Genomic DNA, 24,138 nt, shown 5'->3' with positions numbered 1-24,138 from the left:
TCACGTGTTTTCCCAAATATGCATACTCAGAAAAAAGTCCCACTGAAAACAGTGGGGCTTCCTTTCAAGTTCATTTGGTTTAGATCTGTCAGTGTCCTGCTAACGTGTTCCAGCGAACGAACCTCTCAGTGGATTCAATGCTGAAATTGATGGTATATATTTTGGAGTACGGAATCTTTTGGCCCAGAGTGCCAGATTTTTACCTCCCCACACCCCTGTGGGGCAACTTTCACAAGAGGGCATGACCACCACCTGACAGAATGTGACTCACCTGCCTGTCAAAGTAGGCCCTTGGAGTGTGGTGGAAGGAGAATGGCGGGCCAAGACTGGCCCACAGGCCAGAGGTTCCACACCCCTGCTATTCTAACCCTCTTCTAAATAATGCTGTGCCATAAATCCATGAAAACAGATTACAGAGTGCAAAATTAAATGAGGAAAACTGTTTCCTTCATATTCTGTGACCTAGCTGGCCACTGTCAGAGATGCAATGCTGCACAGAAAAACCCACTGAATCAAGCAGGTTTCTTGGGTTCAGGGAGGCAAAGGAACCCATGCCTCTGGGTTCAAAGATCTACTTCAGCGTTCAGTTTTCCACACAGTTTTTTACCTGCCTGCCCATCACCAGATTCAGAGTACAAGTTTATCTTAATTCCCACCCAATATATTTGCAAAAACAAACATATACCCATCACTAAGCATCATGTGATGCAGGGTACCAAATTCTAGAGCACAACTGAACTTTTAAAAAAATTGTTTGCAGTGAATAAACTCTGCACATTCATGGTGTGAGGACTTCAGAGAAGTTATTTAATTTAGGGGTTTATATCCCATCTCTCAACAACTTGTGGCATTCTGGATGAAATGTTCAGAACATAAGGGCTTTCATAACCACTGTAGCCTGCACAGACCACTCCCAATACTATCTCATACTACACTTATGGCAACAAAAGATTTCTTAATGTACTTTAACGTACAATAGTATTGAAAGTGATTTTCAATCTTGTCCCTCCTTTTTCCATTGCTAGAACTTCAGCTGATTATTAGTTTCATGCAAACACCCATATATGCTGCAATTTTCACAGCAGTCAGTGTCAGTCACAGCAGTCACCTGCTTCTCAATTAACACCCAAGACTTCTTTCCCACTCTTGTCTTTTGCTTCCATCTTCACCACTTGTCCTGTGGGCTTATTCAAGGTCAAAATAGCCCCTGTCCTCATGTTGAAGAGGAGTCGGCATTATTTGTCACCTCACTTGGCTGCTATTTCCTTGTCAACTCACAGCAAGATCCTATACTGGTGCTTTGCCACCAGTGTTAGAAACTCAGATATTTAGACTGGATGCCAAATGACTCCTTAAGCCAGGGTTACAGTCGCCAAAATGGGAAGCCTAGTTGTTACTTGGGAGGCCAGATGGCCCGAAAGTCGTATTTTTCCATATGACTTTTTGGTTCCTGAAATTCATTGATTGTGCAGGTCAAACAGTATTCTACAGGATGTGTTGCTAAGTGTGTGAAAACAGTCAAGATCCAAGGATCCCCAGGCACCCCACACCTCCAGACAGGGGAAGACGCCAGGTGCGATCCTGGCACCCACAGGCATCTTCACTTGGTCGCAAGGTGCAAAATGTGCCTGGGGAATTTCAAAAGCTGCTTGCTGCCTCCCCAAGGCGGGATGTGTAAAATTGGCTAAAATAAGTGAATACAGTCATACCTTGGGATACATATGCTTCAGGATAAGTATTTTAGGGTTGCGCTCCGCGGCGACCCAGAAGTAATGGAGCGCATTACTTTCGGGTTTTGCCGCTTGCGCATGCGCAGAGGGTCAAAATGACGCCATGCACGCTCATCTTACGTTCTGTTCAGGATGCGAACGGGGCTCCGGAACGGATCCCGTTCGCATCCCGAGGTACCACCGTACAGTGGAACCTCGGGATGCGAATGGGATCCGTGCGGGAAGCACATTCACAACCCACACTGTTCGCAACCTGCAGCGCTGCATCTGCGCGCGCACGGGTCACGATTTGGCACTTCTGCGCATGCGCAAAGTGCGATTCTACGCATGCGCGAGCGCCGAAACCCGGAAGCAACCCGTTCCGGTACTTCTGGGTTTGGTGTGGTGCACAACCCGAAACTGCGTAACCGGAAGCATCAGTAACCCGAGGTACCACTGTAAATAGAAGTGGACGGGATAACTGCTGGGCGGGGATGATTACTGCTGCTCCTTCATAAGAGTTGGAAGGGACCAACCAGGAACCTTTTGCCCCATATGGGTCTCGAACCCTCGAGATTAAGAGTCTCCTTGCTCTACCAACTGAGTTACCTCAGGCCTACAAAATATAAAAATGAGGGTGAAATAACTGGCCCTCCCCTCCCCCCCCCCCACGGCCCAAACGACTCACCTGCTTCCTCCGCCCCCGACCTGCTCCTCCTCCCCGCCGCCGCCGCCGCCGCACAGGGCGGAGAGGGGGGGAGAGGGCGAGGGGGGAGTCCGTCCTCCCGGGCCTAAGAGCCGCGCCACACGGGGAGGAAAGCGGGGAGCAGGCCTTGCTCCGGCTGCCGCCGCTTCAGCAGCAGCAGCAGCAGCACCACGACGGCGACGGCGGCGCCCTCTTCCCCTTCACGGCCCTGTTCGCCTGAGGGGGGGAAAAAACACCACAGCGCAGGAAGCCCACTGCCGCCCTCCCCCAACGGATTCGTTTCCCCCCTCCCCACTGCGCCTGCGCGACCAACCACGGCCGCTCCTCCTCTCGCGGGGCCTCGCTTCTGCCGCAATGGATACCGGAAACGGAAACCCCTCCCTCCGCCATCGTTTCCCTCAGAGAGCCTAACGGAAGGTGCATTATAGAGGCTTTTCGTTTATTATCGGGTTAGATCTTGAGGCGATTTGCGCAGCAGATAAAAGAAGTCGGCGGATAAGCGAGAGGAACAGGTTCCTCAGCGTCATAACGGCTGACTGCTTTCCGTTATTTTCTTTAAAATTCGAAAGCACTCGAGCTGTACGCCCGGGAGGGTCTTCTCTGACCTCTGGATGACTCCAGTGCCCGTCTATGCGGAATATACGGGAGTCGTAGCCAACCCAAACCCGTTCCTCTCTATGCGTCACACAGCCTCAGCTTCCGGTATTTGATCGGAAGTCGCGGCGCTCTAGGGAACGGCGAGAGGTGCGCCGCTCTAGCCTGCGGAAGCTTCTGTGGCGAAAAGCCTCCGAAGCGCCAGTTAGGCTTTGCAATGGCGATTTCCTAGAAGAAATTCGCGTTAAGATACATTATATGTATATTAAGATACGTTAAGATATATATATATATATATATATATATATATATATATATATATATAAAGATACATATTATATATATATATATATGTATATTAAGGTACATTATATATATATATATATATATACACACACACACACACACACACATTATATATATATTAAGATACATTATACGTTAAGATATATATATATATATGTATATATATATATATAAAGATACTATATATATATATATATATATATATATATATATATAAAGATACATTATATATGAATATTAAGATACATTATATATATATATATATATATATATATATATGTATACACACACACACATTTTATATATATTAAGATACATTATACGTTAAGATACATTATATAAATATTTTTTAAAAAATAATCCCCGTGGTGTAAATTTCTCCTCGCGAGGAGGACGGGTTTATGGGGGGGGGATAGCGAGGTGTAAGGCATCCATTCATATGCGAGGACTACAACACCCAGGTTGCCCTGCGGTGGGGATCCTGCGCCACGTGATCTTTCCGGGGTCGTTCCCCCCCCCCCCGTCCTCCCTCTCCATCAGCTGGAAAATGGCAGTGCTGAGCCCTGGGGAGCGCTGGGCTGAAGGTAACGAACCCTTCAAGCTGGTGGTGCCATCGCCTCAGAGCCTGGGCAGGCTGAGATTCAGGCTGAGAATCGGCCTTAAGGTGGGAGATCGGCATATGGGGCGTGGGATCTCAGATCGCCTCCGCAAAGAAAGCCCGCTGGCCTTTTAAAAAGGGCTGACCAGCGTGAGGGGTTGCTTCCTTTTGCGTGGCAGAAGCTCTCTCCAGATGCATCCCTCAAATGCATGAATTGCCATCCTTAGTTGGTAGAGAGGAAGAGGAAAGTGCTGGAAGAGGTCCAGTAGCTCTGGGGCATTTCTGTGCCAAGCTTAATTGTATATAAAACAGGGGCTTGGGTGCTGCTTGAGCTTTGCACACAAAATGTTCCCCACTCCTTGCAGTATCTTTCCCTGCCCGTGTGTGTGCCTGTGTGCTTAACATGCGTATCTGCTGCATCACACCGCTATGATTTGTTTTTATTCTATATTAAGGTGACTTTCCCTTGTTCTTTTCCCCAGTAGATTAACGCAGCTCCCTGTTTGGTGGTTCTCGGATCATTGAGGGCTGGAGTGAAGGGTAGACCATAGGGTCAAAGGGGGCAACAGGAAGAGGAGATGGGGTGTGAGAATTGAAGTTATCTTCAGTTTGGGGGTTTCAAGGCCAACTATGGAAAGCATAAAGGAAGAAACTAGTGGAGTGAAAACTGGATTTTAGTGGCATACCCTTTTGTTTACCATTCTATGTCAGCATTCTGTGCCATTGTGCAGATTGCAAACATGCTGCCTTCATTTACCACTTTAAATAATGAAGTCCCACACTTACTATTATTATTTCATTTCTATTTATATACCACAAACTCATATAAAGTACATCGGTGGCATAAAATACATCATGGTGGCAACTTATGTATATGAAAGAGCCATCATGGGCCAAGCACCACAGGCAGAAGTTTTGTTCTTTATTCCCCAGAGGAGCCAACAAGATTTTCGGTTCACTTTATGTGAATTGGGCCCTCCAACCCACCCTCAAAAGAGGCACCACATGCTTAGTGTGCTCTTGCAGGTGGAATGGAAGACCCAAAAATAAATGGCCACAAATGTCATAAAATGTGTGACAGATGAAATGTGAATGGGTGAAGCTTTGTTCCTGTGTTACCATACTATTGAAAAACCTATCAAGTTGAATTTCTGCCTGCCACACAATTACTGAAGGCACAATAACCCTGCTTTCCCCCAATTTGAACCCTAAACCCAAATCTAGTCTGCAAGCCTGTATGCACTTGCCTGGGAGCAAACTCCATTAAACACAAGACTTAAACATCTGAGCAGATATGTTTACCATTGTACTGCAATTTAACTATACTGTTCGGTAAATTCTTAATGCTTTTCTGGTCTTTAGCTCCTGCGGAACAGGGACCACACTTAAGCATCTTTGCAAAGTTTTCACATTCTGCATTTGCCATGGGGGTGGGACTCTTTAACATCCACCTTCACTTACTGTGTAGTAGCATTTGAGGAAAATTAACTGTCTTTCTTTGCAGCATTGATTGACGAGCTCAGAAGAAATGCATGTACATCGGAGGAAATGAGAGACAACTTTGATTACTGTGGGTGTAGTGACTGTAAGAGGATAAAAAAGGAACATCTCTGTGACAGTGGCAGGAGTCAGTCAGCGTCTGGGGAAGGGAGCATGACCTACACAAAAGAACAGCTACTTGGGGTACAAAGGTAAATAGAAAACCCTTCTGCCTAAAATACTAGGCTCACAGCCTGTCCATCTAGTTAATGGGTAAATCAATTTAGCTGATCCACAGAAGCCAGATTTATTATGAGAAACTGCTAATAGGTTTTTTTTTAAAGGCTATTTTAATTCTAGTATTTTGCTGTACAAGTCTGTTCCGTCCCATTCTTGCATCAACCTGTAATTAAAAAAAACCCTCATACAAAAACAATGTAAATATGTATTTTATCCAATACATTTGCATTTTTAAATGTATTCCTTTACACATTTTGGTACTTCTTGGAGCCAAAAACCTGATCATAAAATTCAAAGAAATGTGAAATTTGAAGGACACATTGCCATCTGTATATAAACCTGGGAGGTGCAAATTAGGACAGTTTTCTTATAATTCAGACTGAATGGTTTTTTCCGCCATTCAGTAAGTCTTATTCCCAGATAACTATGCATAGGATTGCAGCCTATGCACACTTCCTACCCTGAATACACTGAGACTTAAGCTTGTTTACTTTGATGTTAGGTTTGTGCTATAGGTTGCATTGCCGATCGCATGGTCGGCGGTTCGAATCCCCGCGGCGGGGTGCGCTCCCGTTGTTCGGTCCCAGCGCCTGCCAACCTAGCAGTTCGAAAGCACCCCCAGGTGCAAGTAGATAAATAGGGACCGCTTACCAGCGGGAAGGTAAACGGCGTTTCCGTGTGCTGCGCTGGCTCGCCAGATGCAGCTTGTCACGCTGGCCACGTGACCCAGAAGTGTCTGCGGACAGCGCTGGCTCCCAGCCTCTAGAGTGAGATGAGCGCACAACCCTAGAGTCTCTCAAGACTGGCCCGTACGGGCAGGGGTACCTTTACCTTTACCTTTTATAGGTTGCATTACTGCCTTTGAAACCAACAACAAATTAGTTTGTTACTTACTTATCTCATTAGCCATACAGGCACTATCACAGTAACAGTGTGTTGTGATAGTTGATCAAATGCTTGCCCATGTGCTTTCTTCCTAGATGAAGTGGTGGGTATACATTCTTCCACCAAACTGCCACCTGGCTATCATTTAGCTAGGAATTGTAACAGTGGACACTATGATGTGGTACCCACAGGTGCCATATAGGCAGCTGCTGATCTAAATAAGACATTCCATACACATCAGACTTAACTTTGGCTATTTCTGGTGCCAAATAAAGACTGGTGGACTCATTTTTTCATTACAGACTTCCTTCAATGGTTGTATTAACCATTCTTTCAAAGATCTGTAATATCTTGAAGTCAAACCATCTGGTCCTGGAGATTTACCTAACTGCATGTTCTGAATAGCCCCTTCCACCTCCTGGTCCGTTATTTTGTAATTCAACATTAATTGTTTTTCCTGAGAGATTTTGTGTAGTCCATTTATTTTCAAAAATCGATCAACGTCCATTTCTTTCTGCTTCTCCTGTGTATAAAGTTGTTTAAAGTACCTCTGGAAGCACTTCCTAATCTCCGCTGGGTTCTGTATATTTTTTCCTTCCACTTCCAAATTCGTAATAGTATTGAGTTTTTGTCTTTTCTTCATTTGCCAGGCCAATAATTTCCCACATTTATTTGCCAATTCAAATGTCTTTTGCCTCATCTGTTTAATCTTCCATTTTATTTCCTGATTCATCAGCTTCGCATATTGTACTTGATATAACTTTATCTCTTTCAGAATCTCCTGTGACTTTGGTTTTGCACTCAGTTTCTTCTCTCCTTCCTCTATCTTTCCCAAGATTTTATCCTTTTTTTCATTCTGAGTTCTCTTCTTAATTGCATTCTGTTGTACAGTGGTGCCCCGCAAGACGAATGCCTCGCAAGACGGAAAACCCGCTAGACGAAAGGGTTTTCCGTTTTTGAGTTGCTTCGCAGGACGAATTTCCCTATGGGCTTGCTTCGCAAGACGAAAATGTCTTGCAAGTCTTGAGATTTTTTTTTCGCTTTTCGCCCCCTTTATCTAACCTGCTAAGCCTTTAATAGCCTTTAATAGCCTTTTAGCAGCTAATCCGCTAAGCCTTTAAGCCTTTAATAGCCGCTAAACCGCTAATAGCGCTAATCCGTTAAGCCGCTAATAGGGTTGCTTCGCAAGACGAAAAAACCGCTAGACGAAGACTCTCGCGGAACGGATTAATTTCGTCTTGCGAGGCACCACTGTATTAGGAATCCTCTCATAACCGCTTTGCTTGCATCCCAAATTACTCTTTTTTCCACTGTAGTATTCATGTTTATCTCAAAGTAATCTCTTAGAGTTTTTTGGGCCTTCTTGGTCACCTCTTCATTCCTAAACAAAGTGTCATTCATCATCCATCTAAAGGAGCCCATTGGCATCAGTTTCATTTCCATCTTCACCGCATTATGGTCAGAACAAGTTTTGGGGCAAATCTCCGGTTTGCTGATCTTCAGAGCCAATCCCCTGGTTACCCAGGGGTTACAAGCACTATCACAGTAACAGTGTGTTGTGATAGTTGATCAAATGTTTGCCCATGTGCTTTCTTCCTAGATGAAATGGTGGGTATACATTCTTCCACCAAACTGCCACCTGGCTATCATTTAGCTAGGAATTGTAACAGTGGACCCTATGATGTGGTACCCACAGGTGCTGTATAGGCAGCTGCTGATCGAAATAAGACATTCCATACACATCAGACTTAACTTTGGCTATTTCTGGTGCCAAATAAAGACTGGTGGACTCAGCATCAATGAAACAGATTCATAGTAAAGTATAACTATTCCAATAGAATAGGCTATTGAAATAGCTTCTCCATTGGTGCAGAAGTCTGAAACATGCATCTGCTTCTACTTTTTCTTTACAGTGTTTGAGGTCATGCTTGGGTATCTAGTATACGGTTACCAGATTTTTTTCAATGAATCCGGGGACACTTATTATTCGCTACATACATGTGAATGCTGAGAAAGCTGTAAATCCAAGAACTGTCCCCAGGAAACGGGGACGTCTAGTAACCTTAATCTAGTAAGAAGCTTTCTGTAAGTCCTATGAGGAAAGATCTGTATGTAAAGGGTTGTGCTTCTTTTGTAGAATAAAGAACAGTAAGAATTACTATGAGATTCTAGGTGTTGGGAGAGATGCCAAAGACGAAGAATTGAAAAAAGCATACCGAAAACTTGCCCTGAAATTTCATCCGGACAAGAACTGTGCACCAGGAGCAACAGATGCATTTAAAGGTTTGTAGATCACCACAATAAAGCTGCACCATCACGGCCTAGGACCCTCGTACCTACAGGACCGCCTCTCCTGGTATGCCCCACGGAGAGCCTCAAGGTCCATAAATAGCAACACCCTAGTGGTCCCGGGCCCTAAGGAAGTTAGATTGGCTTCAACCAGAGCCAGGGCCTTTTCAACACTGGCTCCGGCCTGGTGGAACGCTCTGCCTCATGAGACCAGGGCCCTGCAGGATCTGATTTCTTTCCGCAGGGCCTGTAAGACAGAGTTGTTCCACCTGGCCTTTGGCTTGGAGCCAATTTGATTCCTTCCCTCTCTTTCTTTTTTCTTTTCCTTCTCCTCCTGCGATGAGGCTACATTTTAATATTTTAATGTTCCATTATTTTAATGTTGTATTTTATTTTTGTTTTTAAGTTGTAATCATTCATCTTGTTTTTATTATTGCTTGTAAGCCGCTCTGAGCCCGGCCTTGGCTGGGGAGGGCGGGGTATAAGTAAAAAATTATTATTATTATTATTAGTTAATAATGACAGTTATCTATTAGCAGGTGTTGCGTTTTTTTAAATTTGCTAATATATAGCACAAAAGGTTCTGTTGAAACAGCAAACCATAAAGCTCGTAGATGACATGTTTGATTTGTTCCTCTGCATATAATAGATATGTCTAAAAAAAATCTATTTGCTTTAGGTGATTCATATGTTAAATTCATTGCCAAAGGTAAAAGCAGATATTATTTCAGCAAGGATTTCTGCTTAAGCCCATCAAATGCTTTTTCTGCATTGAAGAATATTGCAAAGACATATTCCATTCTTTTACATAATCAGTTATACTTAAGATCCTGCCTATAATAAACAATACATTTTCTTTCAATATAAATCCCATCTAATTAATTGAAATGTATTTTGCTATAATCTTCTGAAGCCTTGTAGCAAATCCTGTGGTTATGATCTTGCAGTTTTAATTAATGAGGTAATAAACAAGGGGGTATAAGAAGTACTCAGATAATGGATCATTTTCTAAAATACATACCATCTTACTAATTTCTGAGGACTCCGCAGGAGAGCAATTAAGGCTCATCAGCTCCTATGTGAGTTTGGGTTTTCTGATATGTTTCATACTAGTATGTTCTGGTTGACATTCTACACTGCCGAAGTGAATGTTCTCTTCTAGTCTTCCATTGCTGTTCCCCCTAAGTTCGATCCAGAGAGTTGTTGGAGAAACTGGACATGTAGGAAGGGGTTAAGGGGTGAGATAAGCCAACTGATGCAGGGTCAGCCAAGCCAGTTGCTATGGCAATGGCCCAGTGCTATTTATATGAATGATTAAGGCACACCAACTCATTAGGTCCAAGGTCTTGTGCTGTATTTCACGCTGAGTTGTGAAATGAGTTAGTCTTTTGATTAGTCAGAGTCTGTGTTACGTCTTAAACTACTGGAACAACAGAAATTCTTTATACAGTGGTACCTTGGGTTACATACGCTTCAGGTTACAGACTCCGCTAACCCAGAAATAGTACCTCAGGTTAAGAACTTTGCTTCAGGATGAGAACAGAAATCGTGCTCCGGCGGCGCGGCGGCAGCAGGAGGCCCCATTAGCTAAAGTGGTGCTTCAGGTTAAGAACGGACCTCCGGAATGAATTAAGTACTTAACCCGAGGTACCACTGTACTTGTCTGTATCTTTATCTGCCAGAGCCAAAGCCTGCAAGCTGTGTTTATCTCCACACAGTGGCGGAGAGCAGGTGGGGGCGTGGCTGGCGTGCGCCCGTGGGGGCGTGGCACGTGTCCCAGAGGCGTGGCACACCATGCCTGTGGGGGCATGGTGCCCAGCGGGGGCGGGGGCGGCAGCCATGATGGTACCCCACTGGGATCACGCCGCTGGGGGCGGTGCGCTCCCCCTGCCCCCCTCTTCCTCCGCCAGTGTATCCACATCCAGAATGTTTTGCTGAGCCTTGTCTTCTACAGCAGTAAACTATTTTGGACCTAGCAGTTTGAAAGCACGTCAAAGTGCAAGTAGATAAATAGGTACCACTCTGGCGGGAAGGTAAACGGCGTTTCCGTGCGCTGCTCTGGTTTGCCAGAAGTGGCTTAGTCATGCTGGCCACATGACCCGGAAGCTGTACGCCGGCTCCCTCGGCCAGTAAAGCGAGATGAGCGCCGCAACCCCAGAGTCGGCCACGACTGGACCTAATGGTCAGGGGTCCCTTTACCTTTTTACCTGCTTCCATGTGGCGACTGCAACTGGGGGCAATTTCCACTGCGTGGGTATCTCACCTCAGATTCCCAGCAAGGGTTCCACAAACTGCTGCAGAAGTTTCCTCAGTTCTGCAAAACAGATTGGGTGGGTGTGCTCAGAGAGGAGAGAAAAGGGAGGTCCAATTGTATGAGGCTTTGAGGCTGTCTCCTTATACTTTATGGGATGCGGGTGGCGCTGTGGGTTAAACTACAGAGCCTAGGACTTGCCGATCAGAAGGTCGGTGGTTTGAATCCCCGCAACGGGGTGAGCTCCCGTTGCTCGGTCCCTGCTCCAGCCAACCTAGCAGTTCGAAAGCACGTCAAAGTGCAAGTAGATAAATAGGTACTGCTCCGGCGGGAAGGTAAACGGTGTTTCCGTGCGCTGCTCTGGTTCACCAGAAGTGGCTTAGTCATGCTGGCCACATGACTGTATGCCGGCTCCCTCGGCCAATAAAACGAGATGAGCGCCGCAACCCCAGAGTCGTCCGCAACTGGACCTAATGGTCAGGGGTCCCTTTACTTTACCTTTACCTTATACTTTAATGAAAAGGTATTTGCCCAGGTAGTTAGTTATATGTTAAAGTGTTTCTAAAACACTTAGCGCATTGCAGTCCTTTGCAAGTTGGGCATTAGGCTAGATTGCAGACATTGTGATAAGTGACAAGAATGCAACATTTTCTTCTTCCATCCTGCAGCAATAGGCACTGCTTTTGCAGTTTTGAGCAACCCTGAAAAGAGATTACAATATGATCAATTTGGAGATGAACAGGAGACTTGTTATACCAATCTTCCCAAGCATTATAACTATTACAGAGAGTTTGAAGCAGACATCACACCAGAAGAAATATTTAATATGTTTTTTGGAGGCAACTTCCCAACAGGTGAGTGCTACAAAAACCATTATTAACTGATGCTTCACAAAACTCCAGGCAGCCGGTAAATAAAAGCCCTGTAACAAAAGTTCAAGTAACTGCATTTTTTGTTCTCCTTTGCCAATGACATTCCAGAAATTCTGCAACTGCAGTCATTTGAGGTGTCCGGTTAATACCTAGACAGATATTACTCTTGAAGATTCTACATATGTTCTTAATAAATAGATTCTTACTTCAGCTCTGAGAAATTTGTATATACCCAGAGATAACCAGACTTTTATGACATAATACCTGGTTTATTTCCAAAACTGGGATTATCTAGAGCAGCCTTTTTCACAACCTTGGGTCCACAGTTGTTAGCTTTTATGGAAATTAAAACTAATACTTCAGAAACTGATCCTTGCTCCCCAAACCCTCATACCTATGGGCCTGGGCCAAGCTAGATCCGTGGTTAGGCAAAGAATCATGGATATAGAGAGACAACAGGACTGTACAAGGGTCCCCGATTATAAAATCATAGAAAACGGGAGCTACGTAGTCGCTCCAGCAGCATATCTCTATTTCCTCACATCCAGAAACGCAAGAAGGGCTTTTACTCTTGCTAGAAGCTCAGCCTGGCCCTCACCAGTTCTGGAAGGCTCCTATAGAAGGGTCCCGTACGCACAGAGACTTTGCGCCTGCCCATTAGGGGAAATAGGAAGCCCCAAACATGTATTTTTTAGATGTCCTTTTTATGTTGAGATTCGTAGAGACACCATTGATCCTTTGCTGAAGAGGCTCGCCGATCTTTCAGACAAGTCTAAACTTAATTCTCTCCTCTCAGGCAAAGATCACAAGACGACCTGGCTGGTAGCCAGATTCTGCGCCCAGATTTGTAGGCACAGATCATCCTCTAGAATAAAATAGATTACTTAGGGAAATGCTGAAGTTGCCCTTTGGGGCACCTCAGGGTCAAATTTTTTTTATGGTAGCCCAAATCTCAGTTGTACAGATATATGTATATATCTCAATTTTAACTCATGAGCTATTGCTGCAATCTGCTCCGATTGTATGTTTTATCTTTATGAACGCTGTTTTCATTGTGTTAAGTGAGCTGGTCTTTGACCGTAATAAATTATCTCACTCTGAAACTCATATTTTTATGACAAGGGCAAGTAGCTATTCTTCTCTCCCATTTAAATAGGACATGCATTACTCTTAAATAAGTAAACAAAGCCCATTGTTTTTTTTTAAAAAACAACAGGAAATATCCACATGTTTTCAAATTCATCAATGGATCCCCCATGTTATCAGCCACGGAACAGGCATGATAGGACTTGGACAGAGGAAGAGGAGGAGGAAGAAACTAGACCACAGGTACTTGGGAGCAGGGAGCCGTTAAGAGCACCCACAAAACACTTCTACCTGTTTCTTTTCCTTAGGAAAGAATCTGGCGTTGCTTTTGATTTCCCGGCATTTAAGAGGAAGTGATACTTACCGTATTTTTCGCCCTATAGGACGCACTTTTCCCCCTCCAAAAATGAAGGGGAAATGTGTGTGCGTCCTATGGGGCAAATGCAGGCTTTCGCTGAAGCCTGGAGAGCGAGAGGGGTTGGCGTGCACCTTCCCGCCGGGCTCCCAAGGCTTGCGGACAGCAGCCTGCAGCCCGAAACCCGGGGAGCGCAGAGGAGCGTGCCCCGGGCTTCGGGCAGATATCCGCAAGCCTGGGGAGACCGCGGGAGTTCCCGCCGGGCTCCCAAGGCTTGCGGATAGCAGCCTGTTCTGGGAACTTGGGTCGGGGGAAGCTCGGGCTTCCCCCGCGCCTGGGGGGGAAATAAAAAAAAAATATTTATTTCCCCCCCAAAAAACTAGGTGCGCCCTATGGGCCGGCGCGCCCTATGGGGCGAAAAATACGGTAATTGTTGCAGTTCTTAATTGTAAGTTGCTCTTCAAGAACATTTGCTGGCAAAGAATTTGAACAGCTTTTGCCAGGAACAGAGAGACAGGGACTCCAATTCCTATGTGGATGCAAATTTCACTTAACAGCATGGGGCACACTTCGGAGAAAAGATAAAACTGAAAATTAACCTTATTTGTGGGCGTTTGGGGAGTGAAATATTAGGTGGGGGAATGTGCAAGGATTGTGTGGCATGAAGTGACAAAGGGCCAAGGTAAGCTTCTCTAGAATGGGAAGAGGTTATGGAGCCAAAAGGCATATTTATTGAGCTGGGGAGTGGGCATATTGACCTCTGTTCGTGAAAAGCACTTTGTTGCAGCAGGAGCTTTGTCTATGCGGGGCTGGGGGGAGAGATTCTGCAAATTCCTCCTTGCTCTGGAGCAGATTTGGGGGTGGGTTCTGCAGGAGGAAGGGGAATGAATCGCTGAAAATTGTTAGGTGAGTGATACTGCTGGGTATAACCCACCTTGACCATCAGGGATTTACTTACAGGAAGGAGGAAACACAGAGAATTACATTGAAGAAAAACAATTGAACACATTTAGGAGAATCCTTGCACCACTAATTTAATAAAGCCATCAAGATCTTCAGCATTAAGTAGAAATGAACATTTACATGACAAAAAGCTAGTCTTAGGCGGTAGTTGTTGTGATGACCTATTTAAGGCAGCATTGTGTATATAAAAATCAAATTAAAAAAAGGAGCAAGCATGTGTTATTTCTTTATAGCCCTCAAAGGAATAAGCAAGCTGCTCTCCCCTTCCCATATTATTTGTATTAAAGAGCCTTGATCGATAGATAGGTGTCTATCAATACTTTACTTGGGCTAATTTAAACCACAACCAGTTTTGCTTAAAAGACTAATAGCTAGCTGTTCTGCCTTATCTGGAGGCTACTTTTTACGCTTATTATTTTGATTTTCTTAAATCCCTTGCTTATATGTTTCACTAATGATGGTTTTCATTTCCAGAATTCATACTCTGCATTTATCCAGTTACTGCCAGTTTTTATTATAATAGTTGTGTCAATAGTAACTCAACTGATGGCAACTAACCCACCCTACAGCCTCTTCTTCAAGTCGTAAGTCCTGATGTTTTTCTTTGCTCTTCTGGGAGAATTGACTTGTCCAATATAGAGATTAACATGTGATCTGTTATCTATTAATACCAGGAAAATTGAGAAGCTGATTAAAGCTTTTTTTGCTGTGGAAAAGGCAGCCCCCACAGCCATATATTCAAGCACAGCCTTTTCAAACAGGGTGATTAATTTCCATCTTGAAAGATATAGGTCATAGCTGTAATGCAACAACTATATATTTCCTTTTAGCACTTTACAGAGAATCAGTTATCCTTTTTATAAATGAGGACTTTATGAAAGCTGAATAAATACTAAATGCACTCCTGAGAGCCACACTGTCAAGAACTACAGTGGTACCTCGGGTTAAGTACTTAATTTGTTCCGGAGGTCCGTACTTACCTGAAACTGTTCTTAACCTGAAGCATCACTTTAGCTAATGGGGCCTCCTGCTGCTGCCGCGCCGCCAGAGCACAATTTCTGTTCTCATCCTGAAGCAAAGTTCTTAACCCAAGGCACTATTTCTGGGTTAGCAGAGTCTGTAACCTGAAGCGTATGTAACCCGAGGTACCACTGTACTTGAAATAAAAGCAAACTGGAACATTCTGATACCGCAGGATAGTTTAAAACCTGTTCATAGTTGCTTGATTTCTTCATCATGTTCATGCCCAGTTTAAATAAAGTTTCAATAAAACCAGTAGAAAAAAGCTTCGGTCTCAACTGGTGAGTTAGACATTACTTGGAAAAATAGAGACTAAGGCATGTGGAAAACTGTTGGCTGTTTTAAAAGCTTGTGTGCTAGATTTTAGACAAAGGAACTAGCATTAAAGGTGGAATTTAATAAATATTTATGGTTGTGTCTAGCATTGCTTGAGGAGAAGGCAAGCTTGTGAAACAGATCTTTCCCCTGTCTCTCCCAACCCACCTTCCCAGTTTTAAGTGGGATGGAGAAGTCTGCAAAACGTGATGGAGTCGGTCCTACAGGGCCGCAATGGAATGGGGAAATTGTTCAAAGGTGGGCAGAGAAATCTTGCAATTAGCTATTGCAAGACACCTCTGCCTTATTTTCAAGTGATTTCCCACCGGCAACAGCTCTGCAGTCCTGTAAGATACAGCTTTATTTTATATTTGGTGGCTGCCTTTTGCCCATGCAACATTCAATACAATTCTTAGCTGATATAACAATAAATAGTGTGAAGAATCGTTTTAATTTACATCACTCAGTCTTCCTTATTGGCAGTATTCAACCAAGTTGTTCTGTTAGCACACGGGCTTCTAATTGTGCAACACAACTTCCCCACCCTCTCCCCTCCCCAAAATCTGTTCTGGGGATTTCTCCAATCCCCCGGAGCAGATTTGGATGTTCTGTTTCACAAATGGAAATCCTTGCACTCAGAGAATTTAGTTGGATGCCACACATTATGTCACATCCTGACAGGTTTGCTTTATTTTTCAGATCCTTCTGTACATTTCAGAAATGAGTTGGTCATAATACTGACCAGTTCAAAGAGCTGCAATTCTTTTGGATTATATTAGCATCTATGTGGATTCTATAATAGCTGGACAGGACTCCAGGAATTACAGGATCCTATAGATGAAAGGATATGCAAAAATTGCATATTCTCAGAACAGAGAAAGAATATGCAATTTACTTTGAGAACATTTCTAGTTTTAGAAGACAGGCAGTTTCAAATACCAATGTTAATATGGCAAAACCGTATTTCCTTTTCTTTTTCAAGTGGTTAAAATGCTTTCATTGTTTGCTTCCTCTTTCAGGAATCTTGGGCACACGATTGTTAGAGAAACACAGAATCTACAGGTGCCTTACTACGTTGACAAAAACTTTGAGCATAACTATAACGCCGAAGAGCTTGAAGAGCTTGAAAAACACATTGAAAAAGATTATATCGATTATATCCAGACTAGCTGCAGGAAAGAAAAACAACAAAGTAGGTTGTGTTTTGTTCATTCTTAAGCACCCCACGTGTGTGCGTTGGTTTAAAATCTCGACAACGAACTCTGACAATGTCAAAGAGCGTTCGTGGTGTGCCAAAGCCAGGTGCACAAAAATGGCTAGCATCCCTAAGGAGAGAAGTGGATCTCAAACTCCACGCTAGTTTAGAGCTGGCTGATAGCATGGAAGCAATACCATTGGAAAATTCTCTACTGTGTCCTGCTGAACTAGCCCACAGTGGTTTCTGTTTTCTCTGTATTCCACTACGTCGTACCGTGTTTTTCGCTCCATAAGGCGCACCTGACCATTAGGCGCACCTAGTTTTTAGAGGGGGGATTCAAGAAAAAAAATTTTTTTTAAGGGAGCGCTGAGCAGAGCCTGTCTGCATCCCAGGCTCTGCTCAGTGCTCCCTTTCACGAGCCGCGTGGAGCGTGTGTGTGCCTCTTGGGGGCTTTTCCCCGAGGAAGGAGACGGGCAGCCCATCACTGACATGCCCCCAAGAGCCACACACACACTCCACGCGGCTCGTGAAAGGGAGCGCGGCTCTGGGGGCTTTTGTGGGACGTGGGGGAAGTGAGAGAGCCTCGCTTCTACGAGGTGGGGGAATTCCCCAACTTCCAGCAAAAGCCCACAGGAGCCACACACCCTTTAAGGAGTGCGCAGCTCCTGCGGGCTTTTCTACGAGGAGGGAGAAGGGACTGACGCGGCCAGTCAGTCCCTTCTCCCTCCTGGGGAAACGCCCGCAAGAGCCGCGCGGAGCTTGTGTGCGGCTCTTGGGGGCTTTTCCCGCCTGCCTCCCCCCCTGCATTCGCTCCATAAGACGCACACACACTTCCCCTTACTTTTTTGGAGGGGAAAAGTGCGTCTTATGGAGCGAAAAATATGGCAATTGGTTGTGCGTGGGTTGGAAGAGGCTGCAGTAGGTATTCAGCAGTGCAGGGCATAAATCAATACAGAATCCAGACCAAATGTTTTGCTCAAGCAGAAGGGTACTTCCCACTTGCACAGAAAGGCTAGCCTCACTCCAGATTTCCCCATCCTGCTGCAGCTCCCCCACCCCACCCAGTGCCCAATTGCACACCATTTTGGAGGGTTCTTTGATCCTCAGGAGTGACTGGAAAAGTCCTCAGGAGTGATTTTTACAACAGAGTTCTGCTCATTTATCCTTGGATCCAACAAAATCAGTGTGAGTGGCAGCCACTCTCAGCTAGTGATGCTGATTCAGTGTTCAGTAAGATCATGCATTCAGTTTTAAGAGTTGTGTATCATGTAACATATTTATATGATTTGGAATTGATCCGAAATTCAGAATACCACCCCACCCCCCATAAAATGGAGTTATACTGCCATTTTTTAAATTTAATCTTTAAAAAAAAAAAACCACCAAAACCGATTTTTATTTTTGTAGTTATTGTTTCCTAAAGGATTTTACACGTGCTCCAGGGTATGTTTAAAGGTAAAGGACCCTCACAGTTAAGTCCAGTCGCGAATGACTCTGGGGTTGTGGCGCTCATCTCGCTTTACTGGCCAAGGGAGCTGGCGTTTTTCCGGGTCATGTGGCCAGCATGACTAAGCTGCTTCTGGCGAAACCAGAGCAGTGCACGGAAACGCTGTTTACCTTCCTGCCAGAGCGGTAGCTATTTATCTACTTGCACTTTTTTGGCATGCTTTTGAACTGCTAGGTTGGCAGGAGCTGGGACCGAGCAACGGGAGCTCACCCCGTTGCTCGAACCGCCGACCTTCCAATCGGCAAGCCCTAGGCTCAGTGGTTTAGACCACAGCGCCACCCACGTCCCTTAGGGTATGTTTAATCAACTTATTAAATATTCTATTGTTCCTCAGTCACTACCAGTATATTTAATTTTGTCTACAAAGTTTATAGCAGACTGCAATCCTATACAGAATTACCCGTATTTTTCGCTCTATAACACCCACCAGACCATCACACGCACGTAGTTTTTAAAGGAGGAAAACAAGAAAAAAAATATTCTAAACGAAACAGTGGATGTATGATTTTTGTGGTTCATGCTGTGGCCACAGACATGTGATCTGACAGTGAGTTTGGAGTAGCCCAATGCAAAAATCCTGAGGATCCATGTGGATCCATGCTTTGTAACCACGTTTTTGCACCACTGCGACCCCAGGCAACAGTGGGTGCATAATTTTTTTTGGTGCAAGATGTAGCCATGGACATGCTATGTGATCTGATGGTGAATTTGGGGTGACCCAGTGCAAAAATCCTGAGGATCCATGTGGATCTGTGCTTTGTAACCACGTTTTAAGTGGGGAGGGAAGGAAAAACACTCAAGGGACAAGGAGCATGCATGGGGTGTGTGGAGAAGGATGCTGCTAATAATGCTATTTAGCGAGCTGAGTGGGGAGGAGAGAGGGACAGAGAGCCTGCTTGCTTTAAAGGAGCCAACCAGACAGGTTGTCCTCTCCCGCTTTGCTCCTTTAAAGCAAGCAGGCTCTCTGTCCCTCTCTCCTCCCCACTCAGCGGCTCTTCTCCCGCTGTGCTGTTTCAAAGTGAGCCATGGAGGAGGGAAGGAAGGGGAACCATGGATCCTCTGCTCACGACTGCAGCAAATCCCCCCACCATCCGTAGGCATTCGCTCCATAACACGCACAGACATTTCCCCTTCCTTTCTAGGAGAAAAAAAGTGAGTGTTATGGTGCAAAAAATACGGTACCTGGGCGTAAGCCACTTAAACTAAATGCTACTTCCTTCTGAGTAGACAGGCTTATGGATGTTTATCTTTATAAAGTAAGGGTTTATAAAAAGTCCATTGGGAAATGGTGTAAAGTTTTATTTTTTAAATCCTGTAGGAAAATTTCTGAATGATACTATAGAGTCCACAGGTGTTTACAAGTCACTCTTATATATCCTACATAGAAAGTGGTACGATCATCAGTGCCACTGACTGAGTTCTTCAGTTTCATAGACATAAATCTCCAATATTAACTATAGTCATATATGTGCACTATAATCATCATCATCAGTTTTTTCTGTATTGGAAGTAGGCATGATGTCATCACATTTAAAATGAAAATTAGTGAATTATCAACTTTGCAAAACTATCCTAAATTGTATGCAGCAGGTTGCATAGGATCTAAGACTTCAGTTATACAGGGTGATTCATAATGATGTATACAGTTGCCATTTATAGTCAATGGAAACTGATATATGCTCCGCCGGGGAGTCAAGTTCCAGTGAGCTTATTTCTCATTGATTGCTCTGAAACATTCCGTAAATATGTTTAAAATGTGTTATTTAGTTGCACCAACAAGTGCACATATTCTTGGTACTGCCGAAACTTAAGCCCTTGTCACCAAAACCGAAAAGCTGAACAGATCTAATGATGTTATGCCATCTTTTGAGTTGTATCTTGTTCTCCCAGTGATCTTCAACACCATTTTTTAAGCCAAAAGTGTTGCTACCCAGGCTGTTCCTTTTCTTTCTTCTTAGAATCTGAGCTATCGAATTTGGCGAAGCTGTACAGAGATGAGCGGCTGAAACAGAAAGCAGAATCTGTGAAACTTGAGAACTGTGAAAAGCTCTCCAATCTCATAGGACTACAAAGGAGTCGTCAGTGGGCAGAGGCATGAAGGGAGCGGCACTAACAGGCCACGTGTGCTACTGCGAGGAATTTCTTCTTGGTTCTGTTTTCCTTTTTAAATGAAGAGGAAAAGCATAACGTAAAGACTTAATACTTAGTATCCTCATCCTCATCATCATCATGTACATGGAGATGAATGAACTGAGCCCCAAGAGGCAACACTTGCTGTAAGATATACAGTATATTTGGTTCCAAGGCCCAGTAGTGTTTCAGTGTTAATGATTCCTTGGCAATTTAATTGCATTCGGCAGCTGTCTTCATCTGATCCTTTGCTGCCATTCGGGGGCCTTGCAGATGTTTCCTGGGAACATACCCCCCTCATTCTCACTGGTGTTGCCATAAGCATAGCGCCCACAAAACCAGATCAGTCACTCCCTGAACGTCTGACATTGTCATTTCCATGTTCCTCTGAAGCTGCTGTTTATCACACTTTCAGCAGAGAAGGGACAAAATTTGGTTTTGATATATATCTACTCTGTTTCAACAGAGCTTGCAGTGAAGGCAGCCTCAAGGATGTAACCCTATTTTTAAACAGTCTCGTAGTAAACAGAAATACCTGGGCTTCATGTTTTGGTCCTCAGGGTGACCTTGGGGCATTCAGATTTGGGGCGCTATGATTTTTGTATGTCCATGGAACAGCTACAATTGCACTCCGCTGAGTTTCATATGCTGGGATCTTGGAATCTTTCATGTAACAGGAGGTGGAAGAGTTAACGATTGATCACAGCAGCTATATTAACAGTTCTATAGAGTTATTTTACACATCCTTCACCAACAGCACTATATAGAAACACCTATATACATGTTCAGATTTGTAGCAGATTGCAGCTGCACTGCGACATACCCTTATTGAAATAACAGTTTCAATTCCTAAGAGGCATTATTAAATAAAAACCGCTTAATTTGTAAAGCTTTTTTAAATACAGGCATGTTTTCTTTATTCTGGAAAGCTATTTCTTATTGGGGTCAAGGTATCTGATCTCAGTCCTGGTACTTAAAACGCCTGTGAAAAGAGATTAAATGAAACTAATGGAATTTGAATTAATTTAAAAGACGTAGACAGCCTATTAACACAAAAAGTTAATTTGGCAGGAGGTTCCTGCTTAATAATTTCGTTTGCTCATGAGCTAAAAGGTACTTGAAGAGGATAACATTTTTTAAGAGTGTGGGCTTTTATCTGTTCTGAATATTCTGGTTACTTGCTAAAGGGATATAATTAAGCCTAGTGCGTTCCAGAAGTTTTGGTCCACAACTCACATCGCTGATCATTGCCCATGATGACTGGGGCTGATGAGAGTTGTAACCCAAAACATCTGCTGGCATGTGCTTATCCAACATCGTGGCTGAGGTTGCAGTCCTACTGGAAATAAGCTTCACTGAAACTCAGTCAGAACTTAGTGGGACTTCTGAGTAGATGTGTACAGCTTAGGGTTGTAGCGGTCATTTATGACAAAGTGGTGCCTCCACTGTTCTCCAATTAAACCAGATTGTTGAATGATACGCATACATTTTGGCATATAGTTTATCCCTTCCCTTTATGTCAGTGATTCACCTAACACCCAGGGACAATTATGTCCTAGCCGTGCTTGCTTGCACAGATTCCCAGGTAACGTGTACCTGGGAATATTTCTAAGTTATATTTTGGAGCTAATGATACTTTTAGGTAGCAAATGACCCCAAAATTTGGCCAGAGTTGCAAAAGGCCTCTGCTTTATTAATACCGTATATACTCGAGTATAAGCCGACTTTTTCGGCACATTTTTTATGTTCTTCCTCCACCGCTGCCGCCACCACCAGGTTTGTGGTGTGGAGAACCAGCTTATACTTGAGTCAATAAGTTTTCCCAAAATTAGGTACCTCCGCATATACTCGGTTCGGCTTATACTCGTGTATATACGGTAATAACATTTTAGAAATGACTTGGTTGGCAAACTGAAAGAAAGCTAACACCCTGATTTATATTGTATACAAATTTAACAGTGCATTATTTGTTTGTCCCTGTTAGGCTACAAGTAAATCTGTAGTCAGTTGTAGCATCAGTTAAAGACTTGGTTTACCCTTATAATTAAATGTACTTCATGTGCATGGTATTTGAAGAGTTTACTGGTTTTTTTTAACTTCACATTGAGCACAATCTTCTATTTATTTATTTATGTATGTATTTATTTGTTGTGGTTTTGGTGAGATTAATTTTTCTGACTGTAAATATGGCAATATGGTAACTGTATATGACTTCATTGAATCTTGATTGTACAGTTCATTTTTCATAAACCATGTAGGTGTGTATTGTACACCAGATGACTAGTAAATAAGGTATGCTTTCCTTTAAGTCCTGAGTGAGAAATCAGGAAATTTATTGGAGTGATTAGTGGATTTGCAGTCAACAGTTTTCTGTTATTTTGGCCTCAGCCCTTGAGCAATTTCACTAGGACTATTGCAGTGTTTGAAGATTTCACCATTAGTTTCGGAAACAAAAATTTCAGTATGTTGTTTTTTTTAATAAAAAAAACCCAAAAAGAAGTAATTTACAAATGTATTGCATTGTTCAGCCATGAAAATGACAACTTCCGCTGTGTTGTATGGAAATAAGAAATGAAATAAAAGATTATGAGTATCAAAGCTCACTTACATGCAGGACATGATCTTTATTTCAAATTGATCTTTGCTTTGATGCACATAGAGAGCTATAAGCCAAGCTAGAGGCCTTGTGCCTACTGTTTCTTTCCAGAATCAGTGTGTTTTTACATGAGTAGAATGTGTTCTTTTATTTAAAATGCATCTCTGGGTTATTTGTGGGGCATAGGAATTCATTCATTATTATTTTTCAAAATATAGTCCGACACCCCACAAGGTCTGAGGGACAGTGGACCGGTCCCCTGCTGAAAAAGTTTGCTGACCCCTGCCCAAGGTTGTAAGCACATTCCTAAGCGTCTACATATGAAAGAAGGCGTACCTTGCTGTTCTGAGATGTACCTTCATCTGTTCCTTTCCCCCTCAGGTAGAAAGGAATGCAAAGAGATCACATGCAGTCGGGGCTGATGAATAGGTAATGAAGGAAAAACCATACATGGTATAATTAGTATTGTGTTGTATCTTTGGAGGAGGTTTATGCATATGTATTGCTTTAATAGATAACAGCTATGTATATTAAGGGATGCGGGTGGTGCTGTGGGTTAAACCACAGAGCCTAGGACTTGCCGATCAGAAGGTCGGTGGTTCAAATCCCCGCGACGGGGTGAGCTCCCGTTGCTCGGTCCCTGCTCCTGCCAACCTAGCAGTTTGAAAGCACGTCAATGTGCAAGTAGATAAATAGGTACCACTCTGGCGGGAAGGTAAACGGCGTTTCTGTGAGCTGCTCTGGTTCGCCAGAAGCGGCTTAGTCCTACTGGCCACATGACCCTGAAGCTGTACGCTGGCTGCCTCAGCCAATAAAGCGAGATGAGCGCTGCAACCCCAGAGTCGGCCACGACTGGACCTAATGGTCAGGGGTCCCTTTACCTTTTTATGTATATTAAGCAGGCCCCACCCTTTCGGGGCTTTGCTCAGCTTTTGGAGAGTGATCCCACTGAGCCTTTGGTTTCAAGTTAGGTAATTAAGGACAACAAACCTATGGCAGATTTCTTTTTAACTTGCTTTGTAACCACAGAAAGTCACAA

At 43.8% G+C, this 24,138-nt stretch overlaps 2 protein-coding genes across 6 annotated transcripts in view; one reads left to right on the top strand and one right to left on the bottom strand.

Moving 5' to 3' along the window:
* Window positions 1-2,625, bottom strand: part of ZC3H13 (zinc finger CCCH-type containing 13) — a 49,588-nt gene extending 46,963 nt beyond the window's left edge. For all 3 annotated transcript variants that reach the window (XM_080998909.1, XM_080998910.1, XM_080998911.1), the window contains exon 1: window positions 2,398-2,625. The gene's annotated coding sequence lies outside the window, so the exon portion shown is untranslated. The remainder of the gene's footprint in view (window positions 1-2,397) is intronic.
* A 101-nt stretch (window positions 2,626-2,726) lies between these two features.
* Window positions 2,727-21,403, top strand: DNAJC18 (DnaJ heat shock protein family (Hsp40) member C18). 3 transcript variants are annotated; one of them, XM_080999253.1, is made up of 8 exons: window positions 2,727-2,832; window positions 5,418-5,604; window positions 8,655-8,800; window positions 11,726-11,911; window positions 13,146-13,258; window positions 14,808-14,917; window positions 16,688-16,860; window positions 20,332-21,403. In XM_080999253.1, exons 2-8 carry the CDS (start codon window positions 5,462-5,464, stop codon window positions 20,469-20,471), a joined length of 1,011 nt encoding a protein of 336 aa, XP_080855379.1. In that variant the 5' UTR covers window positions 2,727-2,832; window positions 5,418-5,461; the 3' UTR covers window positions 20,472-21,403. The 3 variants fall into 3 exon arrangements, with proteins under 3 accessions (XP_080855379.1, XP_080855377.1, XP_080855378.1); XM_080999251.1 differs by lacking the exon at window positions 2,727-2,832 and adding an exon at window positions 3,713-3,899; XM_080999252.1 differs by lacking the exon at window positions 2,727-2,832 and adding an exon at window positions 3,713-3,979.
* Window positions 21,404-24,138: the final 2,735 nt, after the last annotated feature.

Source organism: Podarcis pityusensis (assembly GCF_964106645.2).
Source record: "Podarcis pityusensis genome assembly, chromosome: 3".
NCBI lineage: Eukaryota > Metazoa > Chordata > Lepidosauria > Squamata > Lacertidae > Podarcis > Podarcis pityusensis.
The sequence above is the reverse complement of the archived record's forward strand: the minus strand, read 5'-3'. Positions and strand labels throughout refer to the sequence as shown.